General features: G+C 43.6%; 1 protein-coding gene across 1 annotated transcript; it reads right to left on the reverse strand.

Moving 5' to 3' along the window:
* Window positions 1-317: 317 nt before the first annotated feature.
* Window positions 318-12,775, reverse strand: LOC308526432 (uncharacterized protein C2orf78-like; the record flags this gene model as incomplete). The annotated part of the gene is made up of 5 exons (XM_081101542.1): window positions 318-712; window positions 950-2,464; window positions 3,309-4,070; window positions 7,139-7,267; window positions 12,685-12,775. The coding sequence occupies 5 exons, from the start codon at window positions 12,773-12,775 to the stop codon at window positions 318-320; spliced, it is 2,892 nt and encodes a 963-aa protein (XP_080957668.1).
* Between the last annotated feature and the right edge of the window lie 5,082 nt (window positions 12,776-17,857).

Here is a 17,857-nt window from a genome sequence, read left to right on the forward strand (position 1 = left end):
CCCCTTTCAGCCTTTATGGCCATAGACACAGTTCTTTCTCTTTCCTCAGTTCTTACGCCTTGTCCCTCATTTGCCCATCCAACTACCAAGTCTTTTGTTCTCGTGCAGCTTTTGCTCCACACCCCCACCAAAGGAAACCACAGTTAACAGCATCTCAAAACTCAAAAGGCTTCTTTATTACTTATCTATCAATTCCACTACATTTATTTATTCAATTTTGTTAAGATTTAAAATATACCGGAATAGAGAAATTTACATCTATCTATCTATGGGAAAACAGTAGGTATCCAGCGAGGCACCATCACTCCTAGCACCTCTTATTTTGCATAGCCATAGTATCGAGAAATTTCCATTTCTTTCTCTCTCTCAATAAAATACTGCACTTTGCCCAGCGAGGTGAATTTGGCAGCATTCTCCCGCTCAAGTTGAGCTTTCCTCTTCATAGCCTCCCTCTCTGGCCTCTGCTCCTTTGTGATGGGCGTTGACATTACTGGCCCAGAAGTATCAGGTTTCCTCCATGGAATTCGCTGATAGGCAAAATCGTGGAGAAGCCATTGGTTTTGAGGTTTGGGTGGGGTCCAGGGCTTGTTCACCATAGTGCGAACCGGCTCCCTCTGGAAAGAAGTGCAAGTTGATGTTTTGCAGGGCACAGGTCTAGCAGCATCACACTGAGGGACACTAGGCTGGGTAGGGTTGGTCCAACCTGGTCGGACTGAATTGGTTGAAATAGGTTTAGCAGGACCTGGCAAAGATGCAGGAGTTGGATGGGATGAATTCACTGCAGTAAGTTGAGCTGAATTAGGACCAGGCTCAACAGGGTTGGTCAAATCTGGTTGGACTGGGTTCATCAAAACTGGCTGAGCTGGTCTGGCAGGACCTCTCATAGATGCTGGGGTTGGCTGGGATGAATTGACTGCAGCATGTTGAGCTGAGTTAGAGCCAGGCTGATCAGGATTGGTTGAAATTGGCAGAGCTGGTGTGGCAGGACCCATCATAGATGCAGACGTTGGCTGGGATGAATTGACCGCAGTAGGTTGAGCTGACTTAGAACCAGGCTGGGCACGGTTAGCCCCAGCAGGCCGGCGTGATGCCAGGGACAGTGGCCTGCGAGGAACAGGTCGAGCTTGGGGCTTGTCCAAAGTTGGAAAAATCAAAGGTACCAACTTGACCTTCCCAGGAGGTGGCAGCTCGTATTCAGATGGAGATGAACACTCCTTGTCAGCACTGCCATCTGGTTTCTGACGTTTGACTGGAGCTTTCTCAGGACGTTTGCCCTCACGAGGCTTATCCAGCCATTGTCTGATAGCTAGGGATGGCTGGGGGCCTTTGGGGTTGCTTGAGTGTCCCAGGGCCCGGGAGGAAGAGAGTTCAGTTTTCTTATCACTCTTCTTCCCCAGGGCATGAAAAACCTGCACAGACTCCAGCATATGCATACCCAGGGAGCTTCGGGGCTTTTTGAAGGTCTCTTGGGGCAGCTCAGGGAGGTATTTCTTCCGTTTCATCTTCGGAATATTTGGCTTCTGCTCTGCCTTGACTTTGTTCCCTGACTGCTTACGCTCTTCAGTTTTCTTGGGGTTGTTTTCTCTGGTTCTTTTGGCCCTTTCTTGCCCATGGCTCTTGGTTTTGCTGGTCCTGCTGGGGGCAGCTTTCTGAGGTTTGTTAGAATTCTTGGCCCTGTTTTCAGGAGCCCTGTCACTGGCTGCAGCATTTGAAGCAGCCAATTCTCCCACGAACATGCCATCTGGGCTCTCAGGATGGATTTTGACTATGGGACCACAATTGATCAGCTCAGAGGCTTTATGTTTATTCTTCCTGGCTTGATCAGAGGGAGCATTAATGATACTTGTTTTCTGCACCTTGTTCAAATTGATGGCTCTGGTATCTTTGGTTTGGATCACCTTGGGACCTTGGGATTGATCAAGTTCATCCAAGGAATTTAGGACCACTGGAAGGTGAATATCCTCCACCAGTGTAGCGATGTCTGCAAAGCCATCATTGGATTCAGTCCCATTTTCAAGTGTCCCTTGGTCCTTAAGGCTCAGGCTGTTCTTTCCCAGACCAGCGTTTTCACAACCAGGCTGCTCCTCCTGGCCAAAGGGATCAGAGCAGGCCAGGAGCTGGGGAATGGCGGAGATTTCTAAAGGGAGCAGTGGAGGATCTTGGTTTTCTGTTGGGATCTGGTAAGCATCCAGAGGCTTTGAAAGGATGCTTTTCATATCCTCCAAATTCCTATTCTCTTTCTGTTCCTGGCTTGGAGCTGGAGGCAGTGCCAGGTAAATACTAGGACTCTGGACTGGAGCTGCCATTGAAATGTCCCCAAGCTCAGGTGGTGGGTTGCTGTCAAGCATCTGGATATTGCTGCCACCAGAAGACTTGGGGATTTCTGGGGTTTGTGGTAGACACAATGTTTGGCTTAGAGGTTGCAATCCGAGGGAAGTCTTCATCCCCAGGGGAGTCTCCATCACTACAAACGAATCAAGAGAAGCCAGTCAGTCCCTGGGCACCACCCATGGGTGCTCCCCTGTCACCACCAATGCAGCAACCATGCTCCTTCCAACAATGGGAAAGGCATTCCTACCAGCTCTTCCTAAGGATCATGGACAGCTCCCTGTGCTATGAGAAAGGAGACAACTGTTCTAGTTCTCACTGGGGATCATTGATGTTATTGTTTCATGGTATTCTATGTATTTGACAGGGTTGTGATAAATCAAATAAAAAGTAAGTGATTTAAAATGTTTTACAAAGCTAGCATTGTACATATGGAATCCTTTTAGTTCTCTCCCCTTTCCTGAGGAAATAAGACTTCACACAATGGAGTAGGGGAGGGAATGGAGCTCTTCCTGATGAAATAAATAAGCAAGGGCAGATTTCTAGCCTGCTTGCTTTGGACAAGATCATGGAACACAAGGTCTTAAAACCTGGCATGAATTAAGAAGTGAGGGAAAGTTAAACTACCACTATCGCAGTAAGAGTTCTGAAATCCTTTCTAAAGACACTGAAGCAATAAATCAAGAGAGTCCATGAAACTGTTGTAGTAGAGGGGGACTAGTAGGTAAGGGAGGGAATAGTGTGGGACCCCTTTGTATGCTCTTCAGTTCTCATACATGGCCAATCCAGTGTCCACCTTCCCATCTCTATGAGGTGTTCCCACAGAGTCTGAAAATGGGGAGCACTGACTGAGGGTGGCAGTTACAAAGTCACAGGACTTAAAGTCTACCTGTCTGTGGACGCACCACTTCCCAGGTGCAGATTGACCCGAGTTATTAATGGGGATCCCGTTGCTCTTCCTTCTTGCAGTCTGAACTCACCTTGAAAACGTGTCTCTGTGATGGGCTGAGCAGGCACCGAGTAGTAGATTGCAGAGGTGGAGGCCGGTGGTATCATATGTGTGGGCTGGACCTCCTTTAGTACCATGACCATTTCTGGTTGAGGGGCAGAGGCCCTGCTCTCTGTGTAAGACACAGAGCCATAGGATTGCAGGTAGGGGCCACGATCTGCAGAGAGCAGAGGCCCCAGTGTGCCTTGATTGTAGTAATAGAGCTGACTTCCTTCCTGGTAGGGAAGTGACAAGCTCTGTCCCTGATTTGGAATCTGAGATGATGCCCCGTGAACAAGACTGGCAGAAAGTGATGGATACAGAGGGACCATGTTAGTGGCCTCTGAGGTTTTATTGTACTGGGATGCCATCGACATGGAAGAAACAGCCGTGTCCTGGTCAATGACAGTCACCGTGAAGTCTCCGATGGATGAGGACTTCTGTTCAGTGCCTCCTGTGAGCGCCCACTCAAAAATACCAGGATTGGAAGCAGCTGGAGTGGCGATCTGGCTCTGGCCAGGAACTCCAGACAACATGGTTGTGCTAGAATGTTGGTAAAGGTAGGCACTACCCATGAGAGGTTGGAAAGAGGTGCCAGAGACTGATGGTAGGAGCCATGCTGATGTGACGGCTGGAGCAGAGGCTCTGGGAAGACTGCAGACTCGTCCTGTGAGGGAGGCTGCAGTGCTCCCCACAGGAAAAGAGAGCTGCAGAGACTTTGAAGTTCCAAGTAAAGGTGGATTTTGGAAATTCTCTGTTGGGAACAAAGAGGGTGGTGAAAAAATCAAAGGAATTCACTATGTTTGAAGAATAGCATCATCTTAAGATTAATACCAGTACTCACTGAGGTGTCCAAAATCAAACAGCTTATGCTGGTTGTGAGTCCTGGAACAGTTTGCTACTCTTCTGTATTAACTGCCTGTGCTTCCAGTGTGGGCAAAAATGTGCAAGAGAACCAAGTGGTTCATACATTCTCCATGGTAGAGGCAACCACTCTCCGCCCCATCTTTCCCTGGAGCCTCTACTAGTATTGATTTGTGTGCTCTTTCCTAGAATCGAAGCATTTTAGAACCAGGATTCTTCAGAGACCCTGAGTTCTAACATTCTCATTTTATGAGTGTGGAAACTGAAGCTCAGAGAGGCCAGGTAGACTTGTTCAAGTTCTCTCATTGTGCTAGTATTATTACTGTGTTACATAACCTAGGTATCCTGACTCCATTGCCAGAGCTCTGCTCTGAGCATTACACTGCCACAAACTGGGAGCAATGGGGCTTCTAGTATAAATGAGGGGTTTTCCCCATGGAAAACAGTACAGCTATTGCCGCTGTAATCTTCCGTGCCTCATGTTGCCTGCAAGTTCACATGCTATTCCCTGGAACTCACATGTAGCTCAGTGCAGTTGGTAAATTTGAAGTGTCATTCTTACCCTCTTCAAGCCTGGTTTCTGATCCTACCTCAAAATGGCCATGGGGGAGTGAGTTTCTCAAGAAGTGCTTTTTGAAAGAAAAACATTATTGAAACTGTCCAGGTTTTGAGTTACTCATCCATAAAGTCATTATAGTAAGAGTAACAATAATAATTTATACATGAGTGTTATATTACACTAGAGGCCCAGTACACAAAATTTGTGCAGTCGGGAGGCCCCTCAGCCTGGCCTGTGCCCTCTTGTAGTCCAGGAGCCCTTGGGGGATGTCCAACTGATGGCTTAAGCCATCAGCCGGCCAAACTTAGTGCTGCCGTGAAGGCGGGAGAGGCTCCCACCACTGCACTTGGCTCAGGACTCCTGGCTGAGCAGCATTTCCCCTGTGGGAGTGCACTGACCACCAGGGAGCAGCTCCTGTGTTGAGCGTCTGCCCCCTGGTGGTCAGTGTGCGTCATACCAAGGGTCCTTTCGCTGTTCTGTTGATTTGCATATTAGCCTTATATAGGATATGATTTATATGGAAGAAAATTTAAGTTACGGAAAGACAAAGAGAAAAATCATGAACAATATATATCACAGAACTAAATATATATAAACATTCATGAAAATTGGGGCACGTAGCAAAAATCAAACCATAAATATTTGCTAATAAATGATGTTCTATTTTATACGCACGTTATAAAAGTGAATATTGCCTATGCTGTTTTAGTGAATACTATTAACCAAAGAACAGCCCACAATACAAGATGATTTTGAAAAAATTTCTAGCCATGTGGAGAAGATATATCAGTAAAAACTGCATAACAAGCCATAAATGTGGATGTATAAGTAGCCCCAATATATGTAGACGATATTTCTGTAAAAATTGTTATAAATCAGAGCAAAAAGAATTCCATTAATGTGATTATTCATGTTTTTTTCTGAATATTACCCAGCAAGTAACAGATAGTAAGTCCAGTAGAAATCTATATTTCAATTAATACAACCACATGACAAACAGCAAAATACACTGAAAAGAGTATCCTTAAATTTATATGTTTATCTTAAAACCTAGAATTTAATCATCTTCAACGTCCAGGAAAGTCTTAAAAGCCATCATCACTAGACTTTAATTAAATAAAAATTTACTGTAGGAATTGTCAAGAGACCCCCACAAGATTGGTTGTAGATAAATGTGAAGTTAGAGATGTGGGGTTTGACCTTTTCTTTTTCTTCTTAGGTAGCTAAGGTCTCAGGGAGATGGTGGCTGTTTCTCCGTGGGGAACATACTTATCACACAAAGGAATTAGTCTTTCTGGTTCAGGTTAGGACATATCAATTTTTAATCTTAATTTTTTTTTTAAGTGACAAAAAACATCTACATAGTTTAAATATCAGAATGAAGTGAAACAGTGAAAATTATGTTTTCCTCCAGCCCCCTAGATAACCACCTTTATTAATTTCTTGCTTACAGGAACCATAATTTCTAAAACACATGTTTTTAAACGTTGATACTCAAAACTGTCATCTGTGTGTTCAGAGAGGCAATAGAAAAACACAGACAACGGAATGTGACTTTGCTGATAAGCTGCTGCTTTGCCTACTGATACCCTATTCCAGCCTTACTTTCCTTCCTAGTCTATTAATGTAAGCACTGACTAAAATGAACTTTATTTTGCCCTCCTCTGAGCAGATTTCACCCTACGCGCTCTGCTTTAATTTAAAATCCTTGGTTGCCTTCGGCATTCCATTGCAAAACTACCCCTTTTTGCTCTTGAGAGCTCTTCCATGCCCTCCTGCTTCATTCTTATAGTTTCCCCTCCTTCATGCTTATGTGCCCCCCCCCCCCCCGCTTGGTTCCTGTGGGCCTTTCCTGATGAAAACAATCCTAAACTTTCTTACATTTGAATACTTGCCTCACTATAGCCTAGTACTCTTCATCTTCTCTCCCTATTTTCCCCTTTCACCTAGCTTGGATAGAAAACTCCAAAAATAGGTGAATATTACTTTTTGAACTGCACTAAACTGAAAATACTAAAGTTGAAACATTAGTGGTGAGAGATCCTTATACTAGAGACATTATATATATATATATATATATTCTCTGTGTTTCTATTGAAACGCATTCCAGAAGTCTTTATTTTCTATATGGGTGTCTTTAAAACTCAACATTAGAAAAGAAAGGGAATAGAGAGAACAACCGATCTGAAATCCTAATGTAACAGATTAGGGATGAACAGATTTTGTGAGTCAATGACTTGTCCCAAGTCACATAGCTAGTCAGTATCAAAATCAAAAGTGAAATTAGGTCTCTGGATTTCTAGATCAATACTTCCCTTCTTTATGCTATTTTGAGTCTACTGCTAACTTTAGGGGCAAAAATATCTAATGAGAAACTTTTTAAAACTTTCTTTCCTTACCTGACATGGTCAGAGAAGAAGAGGAAATTTTATTAATTGTAGATGCAAGGGATGAGGATGTCTGAGTGGGTGAAGCGAACGAGCGCTTGTTTCCAGTACGAAGGTTACTGGTCACACTGTCACTGGATACTGGTCATTGGTCAGTTGCGATGATCCAAATGTATTTACTGACAACTCCATGGAAACCCCAAGATTCTGCCAGGTGGTGGTAGGTTTGGTGGGAGAATGATGTCACAAAGCAGGCAGTTTAAAGGGATGCGAGGGCCAATAGGGAGGTCAGATCCACAACAAGAAGATGAGATTAGATGGAAGGAGCAGTAGGGGAGCTAAACCAACCCCTAAATGGCTGGGCTCCGGGGTAGATGTGCTCATTGACAAGACAGATGGGATAGTCTCACTTTCCCCAGGTTCGTGTGTTAGGGAAATAATCTCAGTATTTCTTAAAGACATCCATTAATATAATTAACTAGTACTTTTATTCTCTATATTATGGTGTATGACATGTATTTATCACTATATATATATTTACTATCCTAAGAGGGAACAGAAAGGGTTATCTAGGTTGCACCATTGCAATTGTGCAGAAATTGTATCTGTCCATCTACTAGTAACTAGTGAATTTACTGCAACTTTGGGGAGCAAAGGGAGGAGTTAAAGAGCTCTTTTGCCCCCTGGCTGGTTTGTCTCAGTGGTTAGAGCATCAGCCCTCAGACCGAAGGGTCATGGCTTGTATTGCCAGTCAAGGGCACATACCTCAGTTGCAGATTCGCTCCTTGCCCCTCAGTGGGGGCAGATGAAGGAGGCAATCAGTTAGTGTGTCTCTCTGAAATCGGTATTTCTCTATCTCCATCCCCCTCCCTTCCCTTTCACTCTCTCAGAATCAATGGAAAAGAATATCCTCAGGTGAGGATTTGGGACTGGGGGGGTAGGGGGGTGGCGGGGGAGGAAGCTCTTTTGCGACCTGGTTAAAGAGTAAAATGAAGTTTGTTGAGTGCATGTTGTGGAGAATGATGTGGTCCAAGGCTCTTCTCTTTTAGTTTCTTCTTGAATCCTACCTTCCTTGGGCGGGGCTGGGACAGGCCAGATGGACTTGCTTCTCTCTTCTCTCCCTTTCTTCTTCTTCATTGTAGGCAGTGTTTCTAGACAAGCTTTGTTCTTGCACTCTTACACTTACGGATGTTAATTTCTGTCAACTTCCAGCAGCAGCAGGGGTGGTCTTTTCAGTGTGTGATGCATCCCAAAATGGACTCTGCCCATTAGAGGCAGATACCAAAGAGCTAGGAGTCAGCTGACTGCAAACCTTTCCTCTTCTAGCCTTTGGTTGCAGTTCTTCTGCCCATAATCTGCTCCCTCTGGTTCCTTGGGCTACGTAGGCTTCCTGCCATCCTGCATTTGTATACATGAGAGGCATTCACGATATTTCCCCTTTCCTTCTCACATAAAGTGTATCCAGTGTGGCAGTTACTGTAGTCTCCTCCCCCTTGCAAACAGCCGCTGTAGAATTTTGGGCCTCTAGGATTCTCTGTCTGCCATGCTTGGGTGCAAGGCCAGGCAGAAATGAAGAGGAGAATAAAGACAGGACCTGCATGAGGAATAGGGAACAGTCAATGTGAAAGTATACAGAGCAAGAGTTCTGTGCACTAGAGAGAATAATCCTAAATATATTTTTGTTTTTGTCACTTCTATCATTCATTGGTTATATTTGTAAAATAGGGATTGTTGTTACGCTCTGTGTCACGCTCTGGTTTTGTCCACAAGGAGTGTGTGCAGAGGGCATTGCGGCGAGTTATACCGCGGCCCTGAGCGTAAGGAACAGAGGTGTGCGCTTCGCCCGAGTTGGCCTGGGTTTTCCTTGTTCTCTGCCCGTAGTTAGTGCTTTTCCCACTAACCACTCCTGTGACTCTGAGTTAGGGCTAATTGCTAATGACTTATACAGGGCGGGGCAAAAGTAAGTGTACCGTTGTTCGTATGAAATAATACAAGAATTAGTGAATAATACAAGAGTAATCTCTATTTCGTGTAGTCACAAGTGTAAACCTACTTTTGCCTCACTCTCTATGGCGTAAGCTGGTTTGGGGAAGGAAATCTAGAATCTAGTAATTTTTCTTGATGGTAAGCTTTTAGGGGTGCCTAGATCAACCTACCTGGGGGCTTTTTTATGCCAATGAGTAGGAAGTGTGTGATGGCAAGAGCCAAGAGACGATATAGCTCATAGATGGAATCTACAAAGAGACATATTTCATTTATAGGAGTACTTTTTCTTTTATGAGATGAGTGTTTTCAAAGATGGGGGATGATAGGATGATACTTATCTGAGAAGAAATTCAGTGAAGGGTGTTGCGGTGTAGACATATGATTTAAACTTATTTTAAAAATGTTGTTATTCCTCACCCAAGGATAGTGTTTCCATTGATTGTTTTTAGAGAGAGGGAGGAGGCAAGGGAGAGAGAGTCCATGTGAAAGAGACACATCAATTGGTTGCTTTGTATAATTGCACTGACCAGGGGATTGAACCTGCAACTGAGGTACATGGCCCAGACAAGGAATCAAACCTGCAACCCTGTGGTTTGTGAGTCAATGCTCTAACCACTGAGCTATGCTGGCCAGAGCCTTATAAATTTTTTTCAACATTTTTTCCCCTAAGTTTCAGACCTCAGATTGCCAACTTCCATGATACGAATATGTAATGTGAGGCTAACAGTATATGCTAAATATCTATCTGCAAGCCAGACCAGTCTTTTTGTTTGTTTGTTTGTTTTTTATTAATCCTCACCAGAGGGTATTTTTCCATTGATTTTTAGAGAGAGAGTGGAAGGGAGAGGTAGAGACAGAAAGGAACATCGATGTGAGAGAGACACATCAATTGGTTGCCTTCCACATGAGCCCCAACCAGGGCCCGGGATCGAGCCTGCAACCGAGATACATGCCCTTGACCAGAATTGAACTGAGACCCTTTGGTTTGCAGGCCAACGCTCTATCTATGAGTCAAACCGGCTAGGGCAGACCAGTCTTTTTTTAAAAAAAAAAATTTCTGTTTTCTCCTGGTAAGCAAAAGAATCCGTATCCACTGCAGATTAGGATGGGTGTAAGATTGGAGGAAGTGCAGTAAGATAAATTCTGGTAGCAGTCAAATGTTTACATGTTAAAATACTCAGTTCCACCTTTCAATTCTACCTAGACAAACCTTAATTAGGCCTTTCCTGGTTCCCAGCCTCTATAACTATTTTCTCTCCATAGTTCCTGCCATTTAACTTTGCCTTAGGGGCTCAGCATCATTTAACTCTAAAAAGAAATCTTAAATGTAGGAGAAGGAACTTATAGAAGTTTAGTTCAACACTCTGAAACTTAGCATCAACCTCTACCCTGACCTAAAGTCTTCTTTTTTGCAGTTAAGGTATTGTCTTCTCCCATATACCCAATTCCTGCATTTTGTACCCATTGGGATAACTAAGACTTGCTTTGTTGAAATATACCCAGCCCATCTACCCCTGGATGCTTTGTTACTCACACTTTTAATTTAATTAAAGACTGGAATCCCTCAAACCTCTACATGCTAGATTTTATAGTGTCAACCACTTAGCTGTTTAGCACTCCAAATATCCTTTGCTCCTATATTTCCCATTCCAGTGTAGGACATACCTATTAATGCATTCTTTCACCTCATGTTGGATCCACTCCCATCCAAAGGCCTACTCTTTGCTAGGTCTCATACTTTCTGGAAACCCTATGGTGCCTTGGTCTGGAGTTTCTTGTGTCAACTATAACCAAATCTGTGCCATATTCCTATCTCAAGCTTGTGTCTTGTAGCAAATTGTAAATATATGATCAATATTGTTTTTCCAGTTTCTGATAGATTCATGTCACATTTTGTATATTTTCAAGTCTGTAGCTATTTGTACCACCAATACTTTTTGGCCACTACATGCTTATTAAATATATTTTTCATAAATTCCAAAATAATATTTTGGTTTTGACACTTAATTTGAATGTGACTAATTGTGCAAATTGTGCAAACTGAGCTGTGCTAATTTACATATTTTTTCAAATAGCAATTTACTAATATTAAGCTATTTTTAATTATGTGGAAATTTTCAGAATTATAAATGCTAGTGCATGTAAACTTTGTTAGAATACGATTGTCCCAGAAATGCTAAAACTAATGATCTTTTTACACATTCATTCATTCATTCCTTTACTCAATAACTGACCTCTCTGATCCTCAGTTTACCCAGATCTCAAATGGTTGTAAAGATTAGTAACAGTGTATATAAGGTACTTTTAGAAACTAAAAATTAAAACACCCAAAACATTTGCTATTATAATTATCTATAGTTTAATCTGAACATTGGCATTTTATTCTGCCTCCAGACCTACTCTAGGACATGCTGTTACTTGTTGTTTCACTTCTAGAAGAACTGAGAGGTTTTGAAACAGATACAATTCTCTATGCTTGTATTTTGGTTAATCCTCACCAGAGGATATTTTTCCATAAAATTTTAGAGAGAATGAAAGGGAGGGGGAGAGACAGAGGGAGAACCATCAATGTGAGAGAGACACATGGATTGGTTGTCTCCTGCACGCGCCTCAACCAGGGCGGGGAATTGAGCCTGCAACCTAGGTACATGCCCTTGACTGGAATCGAACCCGACACCCTTCAGTTGGCAGAACAATGCTCTGTCCACTGAGCCAAACCAGCTAGGGCTCTCTCAGTTATTCTTTTCTGGGGGTCAGTTTTAAAAATGTAAATACATACTTCCTGGCACAGGATTGATACTCCTTAAGAGTTTCATGGTGAGTGGGAGTGTAGGTTAACACAGTATCTTTGAAGGGTAATTAAGAAGTATCTATCAAATCTTTAAGTTTGCATATCCTTCATTCCAGAAATTCTACTTCTAGGAATTTAGACATAGTTGTATATATGTTTAAGGATGTTTACATTGCAGCCTGCCTGTAATGGAGGATTAAAAAAGCTGCAAACAACTAAAAGTTCATCAGTTATATAAATAATGGTACAAACTTACAATCAGTAGAATACTATGCAACCTTAAAAAAAATAGATGTACACATATATTTTTGGGGAAATTATAAAAATTTGATAGTTAGATTGTAGAATAGATGTAGTATGCTGTGTTTATCTAAAATAGAGGGTATCTATATTTGAACTAATAAATATTTATATACACTAGACTAGACAATAAGTGTGAATGTAAGCGCTTGGAAAACGTGTGGAAGGGCCGCGCTGGGAACTAACTGGGCGGGGGCGACTTAACTTTTCACTGCATGGGCTGCAGCATTGAACTGGGCAGGGTCTGTACATGAACTCATGGACCTGTGCTACCGGCCGCCGGCTAAGGAGGGCGCCACAGCCCCTACTAGAGTCCTGTTTACTGATCCCGCCTCTCATTCAGTCTGCGCGTGACGTCATCGCCACGGGCGGCGGCGCGTGCGCGTTAGCCAGGAGCCTGGTGGGGGGCGCGTGCGCGTTAGCCAGGAGCCTGGTGGGCGGTGCGTGCGCAGTGTCTGTGTAGGAGCTTCCGGTGGAGGACCTTGTTTTGGCTCCACGAAGTTGGGCTGGCGACTTGGGCGCTCTTGGCTTCGGGCGGGCGGTCTCTCGGGGTCCACATGAGCCAATGGCATCGTGCCCACAGCCGCTGGGGCCGGGGACGCGCCTCCTCTGGACGTTCGTCGGCCAAGAAGAAGGGCGGGAGCCACATCCCCGAAAGGTAAGGTGGCTTGGCCCCTGGGCGTGGCCCTTCCAGCCCCCAGCCCCTGGCCTGGGCTTCGTGTCTCCGGTCTCTGCCATCAGCCTGGCCGCGCGCTCGGACGGTCCGCCCTTTGCCGGAGGCCCTGATCCTGTCGCTGCCCCACCCACAGGAGCTGCAGGGGACCGTCTGCATTTCTGACTTTTCCATCCTTGAGAAAGCCAGGTCCTGCCGAGAGAGGGGTGGTGGTGAGGTCATCTGTAATACGCTCAATAAAAATAAATTAAAAAGGCAAAAATATATAAAAGCGAGGCCTGGCCATTGCCCTTCGGGTAAAATGCAGAGGGACTGCTTTTAAAGATGGGACTGTCAGTTTTGGGGACACCCATTAATTACCAAAATAGAGTCCCCCTTAACTCCGGAAGTTGTGGCATTTTAAAATGTAATAACTACGAAAATTGGGGAAGAAACCCACCAGTACCGCTGAACTTTTCATGGAAAAAGTTGGTTTGTATTGTTTTAACCGAAAAAGGCCACACTGTTGCTTCCTAACGGCTCATTTGAGTGATCTTTTTCTCTAAGTTCAAATTATTAATGTGGATCCTTTGCTTATTGCTTATTTCCTTTTAAAAAATATTTTTATTGATTTCAGAGAGGAAGGGAAAGGAAGAGAGGAATAGAAACATGAATGATGAGAATCACTGATCTGCTGCTTCCTGCTCGCCCCCAACCGTGACCTGGTTCATAGGCTGAGGGCCAGTGAACCCTTCTTTATTCCTCCAGACCTTCCTTCCTCCACCTCCTGCCTCTTTACGGCCTCTTGGTTTTGTCTCCCGGAAGCTTTTTGACTTCCAGCTTCTCTTCCAGCATCTTACACAGAACTTGCCAGACAGATTGCAGTTAGGTCCTTCCTAGTGCATGTATATCCATCTCTTGTTTCCTTCCAGTCCATTCTTCCCATAACAGATCTTTTTAGTGGGCAAATTGGACCATAGCTCATAAATATCCCTCAAAACATCAATCACTGAGCCTCTCAGCTGGCGTGGCTCATGGTTGAGTGTCTGCCTATGAACCTGGAGGTCAGGCCATGTGCCGGGGTGTGGGCTCTATCCCAGGTGTGGGATATGGGAGCAACCGATTGGTGATTCTCTCTAATCATTGATGTTTTTCCCTCCCTCTCTAAAATCAATAAAAAAAATATATATTTTGCCCAAACCGGTTTAGCTCAGTGGAGAGAGCATCAGCCTGCGGACTGAAAGGTCCCAGGTTCGATTCCAGTCAAGGGCATGTACCTGGGTTTCGGGCACATCTCCAGTGGGGGATGTGCAGGAGGCAGCTGATCGATGTTTCTCTCTCATCGATGTTTCTGACTATCTCTCTCCCTTCCTCTCTGTAAAAAATCAATAAAATATATTTAAATATATATATATATATATATATATATATATATATATATATTTTAAAGAGTAAAAAACTCTTTACCTCGGCCTTTAAGACTCTGTACGCTGTACTATCTAGAACCCAACCTGATTCTCCAGCCTCAACTTGTACAACTTCTGCCCTCACTTCCAATGCTTCAGACAGACCAAATCAACCTTAGTTCATTCTAACTCATCCGACAGAAGTCAGCTCAAATATTACTTCTCACTGTGACTCCTAGCCTCATTAAGCACAGCTCAGTGTCACCGTTCTATGGGGTTATCTTTTACCATATGAACTGGACGTTCCCAGCCGATCCAATAATGATGGCATCAGTTGTGTGAGGACTAAAAATGAACTGTGAAGTGAAAGAATTGAGTTTCAACTATTTCAGTTAACATCTATGTATTTCTGCCACCTTAGTATTCAGGACCAGGCTAGGTTTGATCGGGGATATAGAAGTCCTGGCCATCTCTGGTGTTAGGCATTCCTCCTTTGTTGAGACCTTTGCACTGTTTGTTGCCTTGTACGTGTTTTCAAGACGGGGAAACAGCAAAGGGGAAGTACCGGTAACTCGGTGGGGGTGACTGAGTGGAGCAGCAGAGCAAAGAGAAGAGGGGACTGAGGAGTCCTCAGTGTGTGCTGGGAGAAAGGCTGAGAGAATTTGGCTAACACAAATGTATTAACAGGTGGCAAGACTATCTCCCTGTTGGACAGAGGATGCCTGGGACTCCAACATTGCTTTCAAACTTCCTTTAAAAAAGGTAAGCAAAAGTTAATTCAGTATTCTTTTAGAAATTTGAATTCACCATGTAGAACAGTGATTCTCTATCCCATCTCACTCCATTTTCTCTTTTTATATCACATACTTTGTATTTTGCCTTTTACTGCCCTGAAATGAAATTCATAGGTAAGTACAACCTACTTCCATACTTAGTTTTAAAGAAAAAAAATCATTGTAATGCTCTATTGTACAAGGAAAAAATAATAGAATTTATAATTAAGTAGTGTATATTGTATACATTAATGCTATTGACTTCTTACAGTGGAAGATGAGGATTTAGCTTTTTCACACCCACGACACACATACTTCTGTTACCTCATCCTTTTAGTATAGTTGTTCCCCAGCTTTTCGTTAAATCAGAAATTCTAAGTTCAAGTTATGTATGAGATAAATACATAGCTCTGAGCCATAGCGTACATGATTATGTTTCCTTTCTTATACTACTTTTGTCCCCCTCATTCTGGTCTCATTTGTCTGTCTCTTTCCCTATGGACTTAATCACCAATTCTTCCTCCACATCTCTAACACCATTGAACATTTCTGTTAATGTGGCTAGGATGCACACATTTGATTCTATTTTTGTGTGGAATCTTTCCTGGAGCCCTCTTGCCTCCATGGTCACATCACCTTCCCCTCTTGTGTCTGCATCAGATCTCCTTTTGCCTCCATTTGATGTGGGCGCATAGATTGCATTTATGGCCCAGCTCACCCACCTGAAGACCCTTCATTCACAGAGACACTTTTTCTAAGTAAAACAGTAATACTTACAGGTGTCAGGGATGAGCACCTGCTGTCTTTGGCTGGCCATGTCCCAGCCTACTACAGGCATAAATACTCATTAAATGTTGGCACTTAACAAATGGGACTATTTTATTTTGTTTTTATTTTTGCATAGAGGTGAGACACCATGGGCTCTGTGAATCTACAATGATTGGGAAACTCCAAGTTCGGAAGTTGTCCCAGTAATCCAGGCAGGAAATGATGGAGACTTGGACTAGAGTGGAAGTGGAGGAAAATGGTCAGAAGTGGACAAGCCCTTGATACAATGTGAAGGTAAGGCAGATGGAATTTGCTGATGATCTGGATGAATGATGGAGAGTGTAAGAGAGGAGTCATATGATTTCAAAGATTTCCGGACTGAGCAACTTGGGAAATGGCATTACCATGAATTGAGATGAAGAAAACTGCATGGATCAGTTGTTTGTTTTGTTTGTGTATATGTTTGGCTGGGGAGGAGGGCAGATGGGAGATGCAGTTTTGTACATGTCTAAAAAAGAAGATAAAAGAAGGAGAGAGGGAATGAAAAGGTACACATTCCTGACCAGTGGCTGCCTACAGACTCTCCCCCTGCCCACAGGTTCATTCCCCTCTCATGGTGGCCAAATGTCCCTCTACCCATGAGCTTTTCAGGTAGCTGTGTTTTGCCTTCTTATTCAAACCATGATCCGAGCAAACACAAGCATGAGGTGCCACCTTAGACAGAAGAGACTCAGAAAGCCTTGTCTGACCCAGAGTCCTACGAGGGTAGGGCAGATGGGCTCTGCAGCTCTGCTTTGGGGGACTGATAATTTCAGGGCTGTCAGATTTAAAATAATCATGTCAAAGGATGAGCAGATTTTAAGGAAGATAGAGGCAGTGGCATTGCTTTTTAATTTCCCCAAACCCTCTCATGGCATTAGATAAATCCAAACTAAACGCCCATGGGTAGCATTTACCAGGAAAGTAGAAGCCCCAAAGTAAGAAGGTGGAGCAGACAACCACCACCGGGCACAGACCTGCCTGGTCCCAGCATCGCACCAGAGGGAGTGTCCGACAGGAGGAAGCATCTGATGGGCGTGAGCACAGGAGGCCTTCACAGTGCCAGCAGTCGTCACCTGAGAGCACTGCGGGCCAAGCTGAGAACAGCAGCTGAGACTGGAAGGGGCTTTTTCCAGTCCCAACGTCAGTAAATACTTTGGGGAGATTCAAAAACTGGCCTGCTCCCTCCATCTTTATGAAGTCCTGCTCCGACATTTGACATCATTATATTAATTTTAGATGGTAGTGATGGTTGCACAATATAATGAATGTACTTACTGTGACTGAATTGTATGGTTAAAATGGTAAATTGTGTGTTATACATATTTTACTGTTGTAAGGAAAGATGAAAGAACTACATAAATCAGCACTAGGTAAAATGATAGAACTCAACAGAATCAACAATAAAAAATTTTCAGGCCCTGACCGGTTTGGCTCAGTGGATAGACCAGCGGTGGGCAAACTTTTTGACTCGAGGGCCACAATGGGTTCTTAAACTGGACCGGAGGGCCGGAACAAAAGCATGGATAGAGTGTTTGTGTGAACTAATATAAATTCAAAGTAAACATCATTACATAAAAGGGTACGGTCTTTTTTTTTTTTTTAGTTTTATTCATTTCAAATGGGCCAGATCCGGCCCGCGGGCCGTAGTTTGCTCAAGGGTCCCAGGTTCGATTCCGGTCAAGGGCATGTACCTTGGTTGCAGGCACACCCCCAGTGGGGAGTGTGCAGGAGGCAGCTGATCGATGTTTCTCTCTCATCGATGTTTCTATCTCTCTATCCCTCTCCCTTCCTCTCTGTAAAAAAATCAATAAAATATATATTTTTTTAAAAAAAATTTTTTCAGAAATAAAAATAAGAGTGTATGATCAAAATGGATAATGCCTTAAAGGAAACATGAGAAAAGAGTAACATTTTTAAAAATCAAAAAGAAGCCGAAACCGGTTTGGCTTAGTGGATAGAGCATCAGCCTGCGGACTGAAGGGTCCCAGGTTCGATTCTGGTCAAGGGCATGTA

Source organism: Myotis nattereri (genome assembly GCF_964212035.1).
Source record: "Myotis nattereri genome assembly, chromosome: 10".
In the NCBI taxonomy this organism is placed as follows: domain Eukaryota; kingdom Metazoa; phylum Chordata; class Mammalia; order Chiroptera; family Vespertilionidae; genus Myotis; species Myotis nattereri.